The sequence below is a fragment of the Cervus canadensis genome, chromosome 22, assembly GCF_019320065.1.
Source record: "Cervus canadensis isolate Bull #8, Minnesota chromosome 22, ASM1932006v1, whole genome shotgun sequence".
In the NCBI taxonomy this organism is placed as follows: domain Eukaryota; kingdom Metazoa; phylum Chordata; class Mammalia; order Artiodactyla; family Cervidae; genus Cervus; species Cervus canadensis.
The window spans coordinates 9,189,052-9,204,037 of NC_057407.1; the positions used below are offsets into that span (position 1 = coordinate 9,189,052).

The 14,986-nt window shown below is 47.8% G+C and overlaps 1 protein-coding gene across 1 annotated transcript in view; it reads right to left on the reverse strand.

Moving 5' to 3' along the window:
* Positions 1-596: 596 nt before the first annotated feature.
* PFKFB4 (6-phosphofructo-2-kinase/fructose-2,6-biphosphatase 4) overlaps positions 597-14,986 on the reverse strand; it is a 64,987-nt gene continuing 50,597 nt past the window's right edge. The window contains exons 10-14 of the mRNA XM_043443205.1: positions 6,249-6,353; positions 4,522-4,651; positions 4,354-4,416; positions 3,173-3,237; positions 597-2,550 (exon numbers count right to left, since the gene is read on the reverse strand). Coding sequence (XP_043299140.1) covers positions 2,491-2,550; positions 3,173-3,237; positions 4,354-4,416; positions 4,522-4,651; positions 6,249-6,353 — 423 coding nt within the window. The 3' untranslated portion in view covers positions 597-2,490. The remainder of the gene's footprint in view (positions 2,551-3,172; positions 3,238-4,353; positions 4,417-4,521; positions 4,652-6,248; positions 6,354-14,986) is intronic.

The window sequence follows — 14,986 nt, forward strand, 5'->3', positions numbered from 1 at the left end:
ATAACCTACATGGGAGAAGAACATGAGAAGAATGAATATATGCACAAGTGAATCACCATGTTGTACACCTGAAACACATAAATCAACTACACCCCCATGAAAAAAATATTTTTCCCTACTCTGCCCAAAATCTTAAAAAAAATTTTTTTATTGCACAAGGGAAAAAAATTCTGAGGCAGAGGAAAGGGTACCCCTTGTCACCATCTTCCCCAGGCCAGAAGCAACAAACACCAGAGAACCAGCCAACACGCTCCACCCACAGCCTTGTGTACCCCCTCCATCCTCAACCCCTCCCAAAGGATGCCAGTATTAAGGACCCACATTTCTAGGGACCCCAGATCCCCGCCATGTCTGTTTCTCACCCAGTGGTAAGGGCCCAGCAACCTGGGTTGGCCCAGAGAAAACTCGGGCCCTGCCCAGGGCTCACTCCAGGGCAGAACAGTTTCTGCTCCCAGGATGGGCAGGCATGGCAGTGGGAGCTAGACGAAGGGTCCCACCCAGACTTTCTGGGAGAGAGCGCAGCATGGGGGTCTGTAAGCTGCTGGAAAGAATACCTCACCAAGGGAGACCTGGCCACAAGACACAACATTAGGGTGTTCTTTCTTTTTTAAGTATTTATTGCAGAGAATGTTGGACACAGTGTGACGAGTGGCTGAGTTCCAACAACATCCATTCCAGGACGAGGAGGAAAAATGTCTGTAATAGGACCACATGGACCGTCCCGGCTGGAAGCGGGCAGCTGGCCAGGTGGATGCTGCCCAGACAGAGAGCCGGCTCAGGGTGAGCCCCTGCTGGGATCCCAGACCTCCCTCCGCCCCCTCCCAGTCCTGTGACACACCTGGCCCTGGCAGCCCTCTGAACAGAGAGAAGAGGCCTCGCTGGTTTCACCTCAGTGAGCCTGAGGTCCCGGAGAGGTGGTGACATCTAGATGGACATGCCACTGAAAAGGGACCCACTATGGGCAATAAGTAAGCATGGCCGGAAGTCACCAAGACCAAGGCGGCCACAGAAGCAAAGGCTGCAGTCCCCAAGTCCCAAAGGCAGCAGGTGGCCCACTGGCCCCAGGTCTAAGGAGCTTGGGGCTCCAATGGAGTGTCCCACCACAGCCCTGTCCTGGGCATCTCCCCACCCTGACTTGCCAGAGCTGCTGCGGCACTTGAGGCCATCAGCCCAGGCCAGGGTCACGGGATCCTGGGGCCTGACTTCACCCAGGACCACCACCCATGGACAGCAGCAGCACATCCAACTACAAATCCACACACTTTCTCACCCAGCCTCACAAGATGCTGGCCAGTCTGTTCTCCCAGCTACAAAATGGAGCTGGAATCTACTGCCCAGCCCACCTCTCTGGGCTCCAGAGAACTCAGGGGCATGATGGCAGGCTTCCCAAGATCGTTTTCATCAGGCTCTTTTGTACAAGAATCAAAAGTGATGACGTGGCTGGGAAAATCCTCCCAGACCAGGGGCTGACTCAGGCTCCCACCATTCCCAGGCTTCATCCCCCAGGTAGAAGTCAATGAACGCCAGGACAGGCTTTCCAAATCCTTCACAGCAAATGCAGGTGTGGCCACTGGTGTATACTCATGCGTGGACACCAGCAGCTGCACTCGAGGTAGCTGGTGGCACAGCTGGGAGCGGAAGAGGGCAGCCTCTCCCTCGAGCACTGGGAAGGGGGACGCGTACAACAGCTCTGTCCTTATGTCTTTATGTGTTGCACCATCTTACACGTTGCACCATGAGAGCATTTGGGGCAGGGGTGGCCTTGGCCACCGGGTCCCACAAGTATTCCAGTGTAGGCATCATTGGGAAAGGGTGACCACCAATGCCCCCCTCCCTGTGTGTTTCTGGGTATCCCCACGTGCAGAAGTGAACACACTGCTTTCCCAAGCGTCTGCTGATGCAGACGCACGGACCCCAGGGTCTAGCCCATGGAGGGGGCTGCCTGCCGTGGTGGAGGCTCTTCAGCTCCTGGCGGGGTGGGCTGGAGAGGGTTTACTTCCGCTGACGGAGGGAGAAGCAGCTCAGGATTCCCTGAAGATCTTGCCTCTGGCTCCAGAAGTGGCTGCAGAAAGGTCAGCAGAACCCAGGCAGGGTCCCCAGGTCCACCCAGGCAGCATAGCCTTGGTGGCTGAAAACATCACAGCAAGTGCTTCCCGTTTCACATTTTTGGGGTTTCATGCTTCACAAGCCCCCGCCCCGGCCGGTGAGAGAGAACAGGAGGAGCAGGTGCGGGAGCCCTCTCACCGGCCAGGGGGGCAGACTCGTTCAGGCCGAGGGATGCTCAGCAGCAGGTCAGACACCACGTATACAGCCCTGTGGCTGCCAACAAGGAAACAGGTGGGCTGGGGCGGGGCTTCTGGGTGCCACCAGCCAATCATGGCTCTGAGGGCGTTTCCTGGGCGGTGACTGACACACAGACCAGTGGGCCTGGGATGACTGCCCTCCACAGGGATCGATGCCCGCCTGGGGGTCACAGTGGACAAGATGCGGTCACTGGTGAGCCGGGACCGTGACGAGGGCTTCCTCCGGAGGCCGAGAGATGTCTACATTCTGCACAAAAATAGACACACAGAACACTGACCCTGTGCCAAGAAGAGACAGACACTGCTGTCTGCTCTGCTCATCACTGCGGCTGCTGGACTCACATTCTCACCCTGAGGAGCCCCAGCTGCAGGACTTACAGCCCGGCCTTCCCTAAGAGTCAGGGGTCAAGAGTCGCTTGGCACGTGGTGGGTGGACAGACACCAGAATAAAGGTGGGAGGGGGAGGGCCCCTCCAGTTACTGCTTGCTCCTTGCAGGCAGGTCAGGGGTTACCCAGAGTGAGGCCATCCCCTCTTCCTGCCTCAGGTCTGGGTCAGGTGGGGAGACACACCTAGCTGGGATTATATCCTCATTAGGGGGGCGGGAAGGGGACCAGCTCCTGGGTGTCAGTGGGCAGGTGTCAGATATGGGCCCAGCAGCCTGTGGGCATCTCTTGGTCTGCAGCTGGTCTGTTCCCTGAGAGCCGGGGCCCTGGGCCCCCGGCATGTCCTGAAACCACCACCACCCCCGCCGAAACCAACAGAGAACTCAAGTTCACTCAGGAGGCCCCCAGCTGGGCTGGCCGTGGCGCTGGCTGTGTCTGGACCCCCAGGAACATGCCCACCACCCCAGCAGTGACCCCGCTGCTACCTGAGGCCTGTCTCGGTGTGTGTTCACGGCTGCCACATTCAGGAATATGGACTCCACTTTACAACCTGCCAAAGGGAAGACGCACATCCATTTCCCCTCCTGAAAGGCAGTTGGGCCACAGGTAGAAGCTTCTCCCAGGAGACATCTTGGGGTGCTGGGGACCGAGCATAGCCTCAGCCTTACCCCAGACCTCCCACCTTATGCATTTCTGGGGGCCCCCTGGGGAAGGATGAGGCACCTTGTCAGGCCCAAGCCTCCATGCCACTGCCCAGAGCAGGCTCAGCAAGGAGCCCAGGCACCAGGCAGAGCCACGCTGAGGACAAGAGGCCTACCTCGGGGGCGGAGGGTGGTCTGTGGAGCAACAAGCCAAGCTCAGTGAGGGGTCGTTATGCACAGTCCTCAGGGCCCCCAAACCACCATGCCCAGCCCTGTCGCACACACGAGGCCGAATCACCGTGATACCAGACGCTCAGTGCAAAGGGGGGACGAGGGGATTAACATACATTATAATGACATCAGCTACCACTGAACTTCGCAATTATTGCCCCAAGGACCCAACCATGTATGGGGGTGCCTCTCCCAGTGCTGAAGGGGAGGAATCAAGACCAAGGAGGTTAGGAAGCTGCCCAAGGCCTCCGCTGGCAGAGCCCAAGGCAGAAGTACATATTCTAAGGTTCAGGTACTGGGTGCCATGGGGCTTTGTGGGGGAGTCTAGAAAAACCAGTAGAAAAGTCCTTCCTGTGGGTTGGTGATGGTTAAGGAAATATCACCAGGGAGGCCTCCTGTGGCCACAGGAATTAAAACAAAAAAATTAAAAAGCAAACTGGGGTGTTATCCTTCCAAGGGGAAAAAAAAAAGCACACTGGATCTTGCCTGGGAAATCCCATGGACAGCGGAGCCTGGTGGGCTACAGTCCATGGGATCACAAGAGTCAGACAGAGTTAGCGACTAAACAAAAACATGGATTTGGCAGTTTCTGTTATGTCAGTGCTGTGAGAATTGAAATAATTAAAAGCATTATTTGTGATATATAGAAAAGAAAAAGCAAACCAGGAAAAGGTGGTGGGTGGCAGCAGGAGGAATGAGCTTCTAATAGAATTTTCAAGGGAGGGGTTTGCAGTCAAGGAACCGTGTAGAGAGCCAGGCTGGCCACCAGGTCAGCGTGCGGAAAGCTCCCTTACCGTAAGCCACGGGGGTCAGCTTCAGGACCGTGTGCAGCGGACACTTGAGGTAGGGCAGCTGCTCTGTGGACACAGGCAGGAAGGGCTGGCACCGGGGAGGAGCAGGTGACAGTCCCCCGTGATCTCTCACACACACCCCACCTCCCCCAGTGGGGGCCGTGTCCACACCTGCCGCCTTGTCAAGGAAGTAGGCCAGGAGGCAGCGCATCACAGCTTGGTGGCAGATGACCAGCACATTCTCTTGCCGCTCCAGCTCCATGATGACAGGCTCGAGTCGCTGGACTAGGTCCTCGTAGGACTGTAAGAGCAAGTGGGAGGCATCTCTTAGCCCAGCTCCGGGCGTAGGCATGGACACGATCTAGGGAGGGGGCTACATTCTCCTGGAATGCCTCGCCCTTCTGGGAGGTTGGGGAGGACTAGCAGTCCGACAAAGGGATCACCTCCCCCATCCCAGGGCCAGCTCCCAGTAGGATCAAGAGGGCAGGACTGGGGTTCAGGCTGCATCCAAGGGACCACCTCCCTGCCGACTCTGGGCCGTTCGCTGAACCCTCAGCTGCTGGAATTCACATGCTGTCCACTGATGATTGGTGGAAAAGACACTGCTCCCTGACTTCCCACAGCACACAAAGTGCAAAGAATGAGCCTTGGGGGGGCGGGGAAAGAAAGCCCCCAAACGTCCCACAGTGCAGCCTGTCAGAATACCTGAGCTCCCAGGAAAGACCCTCACAGTCCAGTACACCTCCCAGGTGCCATGAGGGAGCCCATGGACCAACCTTGGGGCCTAGCACGTTCAGAGCTTTACACTAGGAGACCCAGCCCTGGGGGTTCACCCCTCTTTGCACAGACTGAGCAGTCCTATCAGAGGGAAAAAAAATAAAGATCTCAAGCTTGGAGCTGCATTGGGCTTGCACTTTGATTGGGAATAACACCAACCTGATGTGTGTGGGTGCCTGGGGTTTCTGGGGGAAATCCTAGATTGATTCTTTTGGCAACTAACTGTCCTACCAGTTCCTGCCACCCTCCCCCACCCCCACCCCAGACCCAGCCCTATCCTCTGAGCAGTCAGCTACTCTGTTTCTTTTCACTGTTATCTGGGCTGCTTCTAAATTTCCTCACAGTAAGATGTGGGGAAACATTGATGCTACCCGGAGCTGTCCTGTCCCCAAGGATAGCACAGTCTGGCATTTGGGCCAGAGGCTCCTGCGTGGGTACGCGGATGCGTGTACACCCAGGGGCTCCTGCGTGGGTACGCGGATGCGTGTACACCCAGGGGCTCCTGCGTGGGTATGTGGATGCGTGTACACCCAGGGGCTCCTGCGTGGGTACGCAGATGTGTTTACACCCAGGGGCTCCTGCATGGGTACATGGATGTGTGTACACCCAGGGGCTCCTGCGTGGATACACGGATGCGTGTACACACAGAGAGCTATGTCTGTGGGAGGTGCTTTTGTTTGGCCACTGCCCCAGGTCACCTCCGAGCCGCAGAAGACACACAAGTCCCAGGTGACGCCATGTCTACCCAGGACCTGGGCTGAGGCAAGAGCCAGTCTGAGGGGAGGTGACAGGGCAGGTGACTTGTGGTGGCCACGACTCATCTGGGGAAGCGGAATCCCTAGGTCTGGATTCAGGGCTGGGGGTGGTGTCTGGAGCGGCAGGGAGGATGGAGTCAGCCCAAGAAGGGAGAGTAAAGATGGGGGCAGCACTGGCCATCCCCCACCCAAGGAGGGGCCTGCAGCCTGGGCCACGGCCGGGAAGTACGGAGACCACACACACCCAGGTGGCCGACCTCTGAGGCCAGGCCCCTCCTGCTGCCCATGCAGCTGCAGAGCCCCTCAGGGCCCTCAGCCATCGACAGGCAGCCGGTGGCAGGGAGTAAGCCCCCAAATCCCACCTACCTCCCCCTTGGGGTACCGGTACCGGTACTTGTCTTGGTCTCGCAGGGCAAACTCCAGTGGATAATGGTCCTGAATCTCCTCGTAGGTCATTTCCTCACAGACGCCCTAGGGAGATACCACAGTCATCACAGCGCCCACTCCAGGCCTGGGGGTCGGGGAAGGGCGTTTCCTGGGCCACGGGGGCCTTCCTGGCCTGGAGGTTAGAACCCAGCTGGGAAGAGTAGGCGCCCTGCGAACACTAAGCGGGGGACAGTCTTGCACTTGGAAATAGCTGTCCCGAGTCTTTTCTACCCCCCCATCATCCAGCCAGCCAGCCAGTTTATGCCATAAAAATACACACAGAAATGTTAACTCGGTGTCTTTTCTAAAGTGTCTTTTGTTTTCTGTGCTCTAGAAATGCTACAGCAGCGCATGGACTACTGTACAAGTTACAAAGTAAGAGTTCATTCATGTCACTCAGGCTGCACACAGGGGCAGCATAGAGTCCCCTATACAAATGCCATTTTAAAACAAAGCCAAAGAGCCCAGGAAAATGTGTGGTCTGACTGGTGTCACTCCTTCCAAGGCTCAAGCCAAGACCCAGCACACAGGCCATGTCTAGAGAGGAAGCAATTAAACGCCCATAATAAAAAGCAGATGTTTTATGGTGTTTGTTTGTTTTCCCTAGACAAAGTCTTGGGCAAAGTTGTCTATCACAAAGGAAATATAAAGGGGAACATTTGTGTCTGTAAATGTCTATATCAAAATAGAAAGATCTCATATCACTAATCTAAATCTTCCACCCTAAGATACTGGAAAAATAGCAAACTAAGCCCAAAGCAGGCAGGAGAAAACAGTACAAATTCAAACAGAAATTCATGAAATAGAAAACAGAGAATAGAGAAAAGCAACAAAATCAAAAGTTGGTTCTTTGAAAAGATAAAACTCTTACTAGGATGACAGGAAAAAAGATACTGCAAATTATTAAACCAGGAATGAAACAGGGATATTATTAAAAAGCTTATAGAGACAAAAAAGATTATAAGGGAATGTTATGAACACTTCTGACTCAACAGACATGAGTTTGAGCAAACTCCGGGATATAGTGGAGGACAGAGGAGCCTGCGTGCTGCAGTCCAGGGGCTCACAAAGGGTTGGACATGACTTAGTGACTGAACAACAATAAAATGCCAAGAAATAAGAAAACTCAGATCAAATAGGAAAATTCTTACAAAGATACAAACTACCCATTGTGAGATGAATGTGTTCTTCCAAAAGACATGCTGAAGTCCTCGACCCTGGGAACTGTGAATGTGACCTTATTTGGAAATTGTCTTTGCAGATATAATCAAGTAGATGAGGTCCAATGACTGGTGTCCTTTTAAGAAGACCATGTGAAGACACAGGGAGACACACACAGGGAAGAAGGCCACATGATGAGGGGGACAGGGACTAGAGTGATGCACCAATAAGCCAAGGAATGTCAAGGATTGCTGGCAGTTACTAGAAATTTGGTAAAAAGATGGGCATTATTAGGAGGAATTCCCTGGCTGTTTAATGGTTAGGGCTCTGTACTCTCAATGCTGAGGGCCTGGGATCAGTCCCTGATCAGGGAACTAAGAAATTATTAGGGTGATGGCTCAGAAAGAAATGAAGGACAGTAGAGAAGACTCTATCATCCTAGGGAATACATATATCATCATGAACAGAATGTTGCTAGAAATATGAATGTTTAGGCATTTCCTTGGAGGTTCAGTTGGTAGGACTCTGCTTTAATTGCCATGGCCCTAAAGAGGAACTAAAGAGCCTCTTGATGAAGGTGAAAGAGGAGAGTGAAAAAGCTGACTTAACATTCAACAAGCAAAACAACAAAGATCATGGCATCTGGTCCCATCACTTCATGGCAAATAGATAGGGAACCAATGGAAACAGTGACAGACTTTATTTTCTTGGAAGAAAAGCTATGACAAACCTAGACAACGTATTAAAAAGCAGAGACATCACTTTGCTGACAAAGGTCAGTCCAGTCAAAGCTGTGTTTTTTCCAGTAGTCCTGTACGGGTGTGAGAGCTGGACCATAAAGAAGGCTGAACGTGGAAGCATTGATAATTTGTAATGTGGTGCTGGAGAAGACTCTTCAGAATCCCTTGGACTGCAAGGAGATCAAACCAGTCAATCCTAAAGGAAATCAATCCTGAATATTCATTAGAAGGACCGAAGCAGAAACTAAAGTTCCAATACTTTGGCCACCTGGTGCGAACAGCCGACTCATTAGAAAAGACCCTGATGCTGGGAAAGATTGAAGGCAGGAGGAGAAGGGGACGACACAGGATGAGATGGTTGAATGGCATCAACCACTCAATGGACATGAGTTTGAGTAAGCTCTGGCAGATGAAGGAGGACAGGGAAGCCTGGCGTGCTGCAATCCATGGGGTCGCAAAGAGTCGGACATGACTGAGCAACTGAACAACCATGAAAAGATGACTAACAGGTCATAGATATTATCAGTAGACTAGTTTCCAAACTACAGATAAAGAAGGGGATCCACAGCATCTAAGAAAATAATCAGATTAACTTCAAAGAAAAAAGAAAAATCAAGGGTTCTCTGCAACACCAAGTGTTACAGCCACACGCTTGTCCCTGAAAGGTACATATCAGATCTCTCACCTGAGTCAGGGAGCTGTTATCTGCATGAGAAAAAAGTCGGGGCTGGCAACTTCCCAAAACTCCCACCAACCACAACTGATGAAAGCCCACAGAATGGGTTAAAGGACCTATAAAATGGGTCCAAAAAATTGCTGACTCTTTTGAAAGAGTTCATCAACTTTAAAGAGCTAAAACATGGAGAAGGGAATGGCAACCCACTCCAGCATTCTTGCCTGAAGAATCCCATGGACAGAGGAGCCTGGAAGGCTACAGTCCATAGGGTCACAAAGAGTCAGACGTGACTGAAGTGACAGTACACACGCACATATGTATACTCTACATGTTAAAAACAATTTAAAAAAAAGAAGAGCTAAAACAGATTAAAAAAATAAAACCATGATGCTATACTCTGCCCAATGACAGTAATGGAAAAAAAATAAGCAGATGGAAACAAACAGAAATAATACGTCCTCATAATTCCCAATAGAGTCAAGAATTGTTTTCCTGTTCCTAATTTTGATAAGTATATTTTAGTTATTCCTTTATTTACAAGAATTCTACTTAAGAATATCTTTGAAAAACTGTAAGTAATGAACATTGGAATAATAAAAAACAATGCTTGCCTTCCAAATCACAGAAAAGATAATGTTTATACAGGGGAAAAAATGAAATGAAGAGAAATTTGCAAGCCATCGGGTAAAAAAAGGACAAAGACAGCAACTGTAATAATAAATATAAATGGGTTTAAATCCCTAAATGAAAAAAGTTCTCAGGTCAAAAAATAAACCAAAGATATGGTCCTTTCATCTAAAGAAATGACACAAAAGAGGTTAAAAATAAAAGAGAGTGGGGCTTCCCTGGTGGTTCAGTGGTAAAGAATCGCCTGCCAATGCAGGAGACACAAGTTCAATTTCTGATCTGAGACGATCACACATGCCGCAGAGCAACTAAGCTACCAGCAACTAAGGCACCACAACTATTGATCCTGTGCTCCAGAGCCTGGGAACTGTAACTACGGTCCATGTGCTGCAACTACTGAAGTCCGTGCACCCTAGAGCCTGTGCTCAGCAACAAGAGAAGCCACCGCAGTGAGAAGCTCGAGAATTGCAACAAAGAGGAACCCCCACTCACTGCAACTAGAGAAAGCTGGCACAGCAACAAAGACACAGAGCAGACAAAAATACATAGATTTTTAAAAATAATAAAAGGGAGTAAGTATAGCCAAAAAATATGGACGAAAAGCAAGGATGGCAAATTAAAACCAAAATGAGATATCACCTCATACTCATCAGAACTGTCTGTCAAAAAAAAAACCCAGAAAAATAACAAGTGTTGGTACAGATATGGAGAAATTAGAACCCTCGTACACTGATGGTAGAAATTAATAAAGGTGGAGTTGCTGTGGAAAAAAATACAGCAGTTCCTCAACAAAATAAAAATAGAATTACCATATGATCCAGCAATTCCACTTTTACATATGTACCAAAAAGAAATGAAAGCAGTGTCTCAAAGGGATATTTACACACCCATGTTCTTAGCAGCCCTATTCACAATAGCTAAAAGGTGGAAACCACCCAAATGTTCATAGATAAAATGAATGGATAAGCAAAATGTGGTATGCACATACAGTGGAACCATAATCATACTTTAAAATGTGATCCTGACATATGCTACAACATGGATGAACCTTGAGGACACTATGACAAGTGAAAGAAGCCAGTCACAAAAAGACAAATACTATATGATTCCACTTATGTGACAGATCACTCAGAGACAGAAAAATCATACAGACAGAATCGAAGAGACAGAAAAGGGAATGGTAGTTGTTAGAGGCTGAGTGGGGAGGAAAAATGGGGGTTATTGCTTAATGGGTACAGAGTTTCCATTTTTCAAGATGAAGAGTTCTGGAGGGGACTTTCCTGGTGATCTGGTGACTGGGACTCTGTGCTCCCAATGCAGGGGGCCTGGGTTCAAGCCCTGGTCAGAGAATTAAATCCCAAATGCTGCAACTAAAGATTTCACATGCTGCAACTGAGAACTGGCACAGCCAAACTAAATAAAAATAAAATAAATATATATTTTTTAAAGTTCTGGAGATGGACAGTGGTGATGATTGAATACTATGAATGTACTTAATACCACTGCACTGTGTGTTTAAAAATGGTGACTGGGACTTTCCAGGTTATCCAGTGGTTAAGACTTCCACTGCATGGGGCACAGGTTTGATCCCTGGTCAGGGAACTAAGATTTGGCATGCCACATGGCACAACCAAAATAAATTTTAAAAGGTGGTTAAGATGATAAGTTTTATGTTATTTGTATTTTACAAAAAAAAAAAAAGGAAAAAGAACATCAGAATGATAATATTCAAATTGCTCAAAGTATAAATCCATGCAAAAAGTATTTTATAGTAGACAGTAACTATCCAAAATGAAGGCTGAGCCACAATGGAGTAACTGGTACCACATTTGCTCTGGGTCTAACATGAACAATTCAAAAAAAATGAAAATGGACAAAATAATGCAACAATCATTTGTAGACTTGAGACAACAGGCAGAGCAGGGCTATGATCCTCCAGAAGGGCCACAAGGAGCCTACAACTGCTGCAACTTACTGCACCAGCACTTCCTGGACTGCAGAGCAGAACATCACAAGGAAAGAAATAGAAGACACGCAAGCAAGAACAAAACTGAAGTCTAAAATGTAAAGTTCACTGGATGAGTTTAATAAAAACAGAAGTAAAGATAAGTGAACCTGAAGACACAGCAGTAGAAACCACCCAAATGGAAGTTCGGAAAGAACAAAAGACTGAGAAACAATGAACAGAAGCTGGATGACCTGTGCGACTATCCCAGAGGTTGTATATATTATACCGAGTGGTCTAACAAACATGTTGTTGGAGTCCAGAGTAGGAGACAGGGTGGCAGAAAATGTATTGGAAGACAAAATGGCTTAATTTTTTTTTTCAAATTTCATATTTAGAAACCCAGAAATCCAAGAATCTCAATGGATTCCAGCAGGATAAACATGAAGTAAAACATACCAAAGCATATCATAACCCAATTACTTAAAATCAATAATAAACAGAAAATAGAGTAAAAGAAGATACATTATATATAAAATAAGGATGAGAATGACAGCAAACTTCTTGCTAGAAACAACATGACCCAGAAGACAATGGAACAGCATTTTTAAATGCTCAAACAGAAGGAAGGCTCTGCTGGTTCCTCTCATTTGCCACGCCACATCTTTTGACTTTTCTACTTGCTCTCTGCTCCAGGAGACCGACCTCTGTGCACACACTGACAAGGTTCCCATGGCCACTAGTTTCTCTTTGAGCTAGGCCATGGGGAACGTTGGTAGGAGGTCACAGGAGGGAGGAGTGAGGCTGAGGTGTTTATTCTGACTCCCTCTTGCAGAAGTTGCTTTCAGCAGGCTGGGCCCTCACCCAAGGCCCATCCCACCAGGTGGCCCTTTCCTCACTGCTCCCTGCCCCCAGGATCCTGTACCTTCTCTCTCCTCTGCCCAAGGGAAGCAATGGTCCCTGCTGTTTCAAGGCTTCTATATCCTGCCCATTATCTTTGCAAAACGGTATATATAAATTTTTTTATAAATATATAAATTCTTTTATAAATCTTCCCTGAATTAACCTAATTGGAGTGGCCATCTGCTTCTCTTTATGTCCCACAAATTCTTAAGTCATGAACTCTAAATTACTTTATATACAGAAAAAGGGTAAAATAAAATTGTTGAAAATGCAAGAAAAATCAGCAAAATTATAATGAGTATATTTAACAACTATTGATTTATGGTGATCAAATAGACCAAACAATGACAGAAAATTTGAATGATATAATGAAAGAAGCTGAAATGAATACACCCACACATGCATCTCTTAGCTATAAATGTTAATACCACAAAGCTAATCTTGTTTCAACTAAACTTATACTTGTTTCCTTCTCTCTAGTCAATTTTGAAGAAATGGCTTTGAAAGAAATTACTTTCAAGAAAATGCCAGACATAATTTCATTTCTTCTGGAATACTTCAATTTAAGACGCTAAAAGTTAGAAAGTTTCATTATCTCTCTTTCACACACACACACACACATACACACACACACACCCTGTTATTCTTCCATATAATTGGATAATGGACATTTATTGGATACTATATCCAACTAACAGGCAACAGACCTTCCTTTCAAATGAGATATTTATAAAAATTTACCATATTCTAGGCAACAAAGAAAGCCTCTAAAAATTCCCAAAGGTTGAATTACAGGTCACCTCCTTGGATTGCAACATAGTAAAGTCAACCATGGCAATTCCTAGGTGGTCCACTAGTGAGGACCTCACACTTTCACTGCACAGGGCCGGGTTCAAACCCCCTGGTCAGGGAACTAATATCCTGCAAGCCACGTGGCATGGCCCAATAAATAAATAAATCAACCAAAAAATCACTTTAAATGCTTTCATCATTGGAGAAGAAAGAACGACCATAAACGCCTCAGTCAATAAACTTTAAAACTTACTTGAAGGAAAGTAAGTAAAAGGAAAATAACATAAAAGCAAGATATAAATGAACTAAAAAATAGAAAAAGGATAGAACTGATACAATTTGAGATCTGGTTCTTTGGAAATAAAAATTTTAATAAGTGACTAATCTCTGACATACCTAATTAAGAATAAAAACTGTGCAATATCAAAGAATGGGAACAGAGGTAATAACACCTGACACTGAGATGACTCTACCATTAGGTTCTAATATATAACTTACTCTGATGAAGAAATAAAGTTTGAATAAAATAAACTGTCCAGATGACTCAGGGGTGGAGAGATAAATAGGAAGTGATAAAATAGCTACTACAGGTATACCTTGGAAATACTCTGGGTGTGGTTCCAGATCACTGCAACAAAGTGAGTCAGAAGAATTTTTTGGTTTCCGAATGTATATAAAAGTTACATTTACACTATACACTGTTAAGTGTGCAATAGCATTCTGTTTTAAACAATGTACATACCTTAACTAAAAATTAAATTATCTCTAAAAAAAATGCTAAGCATCATCCAAGACTTCAGCAAGTCACAGTACTAACATCAGAGATCACTGGTCACAGATCACCATAACAAATATAATAATGAAGGGCTTGAAATACTGCAAGAATTACCAAAGTGTGACCCAGAGACACAAAGTGAACAAATGCTTTTGGAAAAATGGAGCCGATAGACTTGCTGGATAAAGGGTTACCATCAACCTTCAACTTGTAAAAACCACAGTATCTGCAAAGTGCAATAAAGCAAAGTACAATATAACGAGGCCTGCCTGTACCCAAAAGCTTGATGGTAGATACGAGGGGGTGGGGACACGACACACCCTAAGATGACTCCCAGTGAGTCAAGCTCTTATTTAATCCCCTTCCCTGGAGTAGAGAACAGGCAGAATCAGTGACTGGCTTCTACACTTTTTTTTTTTTTGACCATGCTGTGCAGCGTGCAGGATCTTAGTTCCCTCACCAGGGACTGAACCCGTGTCCCCCTGCAGTGACAGTTGGCAGTCATACGCACTGGACCTCCATGGAATTCTGGGAGCTGTCCCTTGTTAACAGCCCAGCGTCAGCCTCCCTGGCCCGGCACCCCATAGGAATGCTGGGCCTACGGCCTCTCCCATCTCACAATGCCACGGATGCCCCCATTCCCGTCCCCCATCTTTTCCAGCAGGGAGGGATTCCGGGGCATGCGGCTTCATTACCTTCCTCCCTACTCCTCACCTTCTCTGTCCCACGTGCTTCCATCTCAGCCACGAGGACACAATGGAACAAGCTCGCATGCTGAGCTTGCGAAAAGTTCTGCCTTTTCCACAACTGCATCCACCTGCTGGGGGCTGGAGGACCACCTCCGGGACACAGACGACAGCACCACAGAAACTCTCCGGACCAGCCACCTGGTCCCCTTGGCTAACTCCCCTGGGAAACTTCTCCTTCCTTTCACTCTTGAGTGAAACCTCCAGGAGGTTCTGAGACAGGACTCTGACCATCTGCACCCCTCTCCCTTCCTGATATCCTAGAAACTGGGCCTCTTCTGATAGCTTACGGTGAACGGTGTTGGATTTGTGA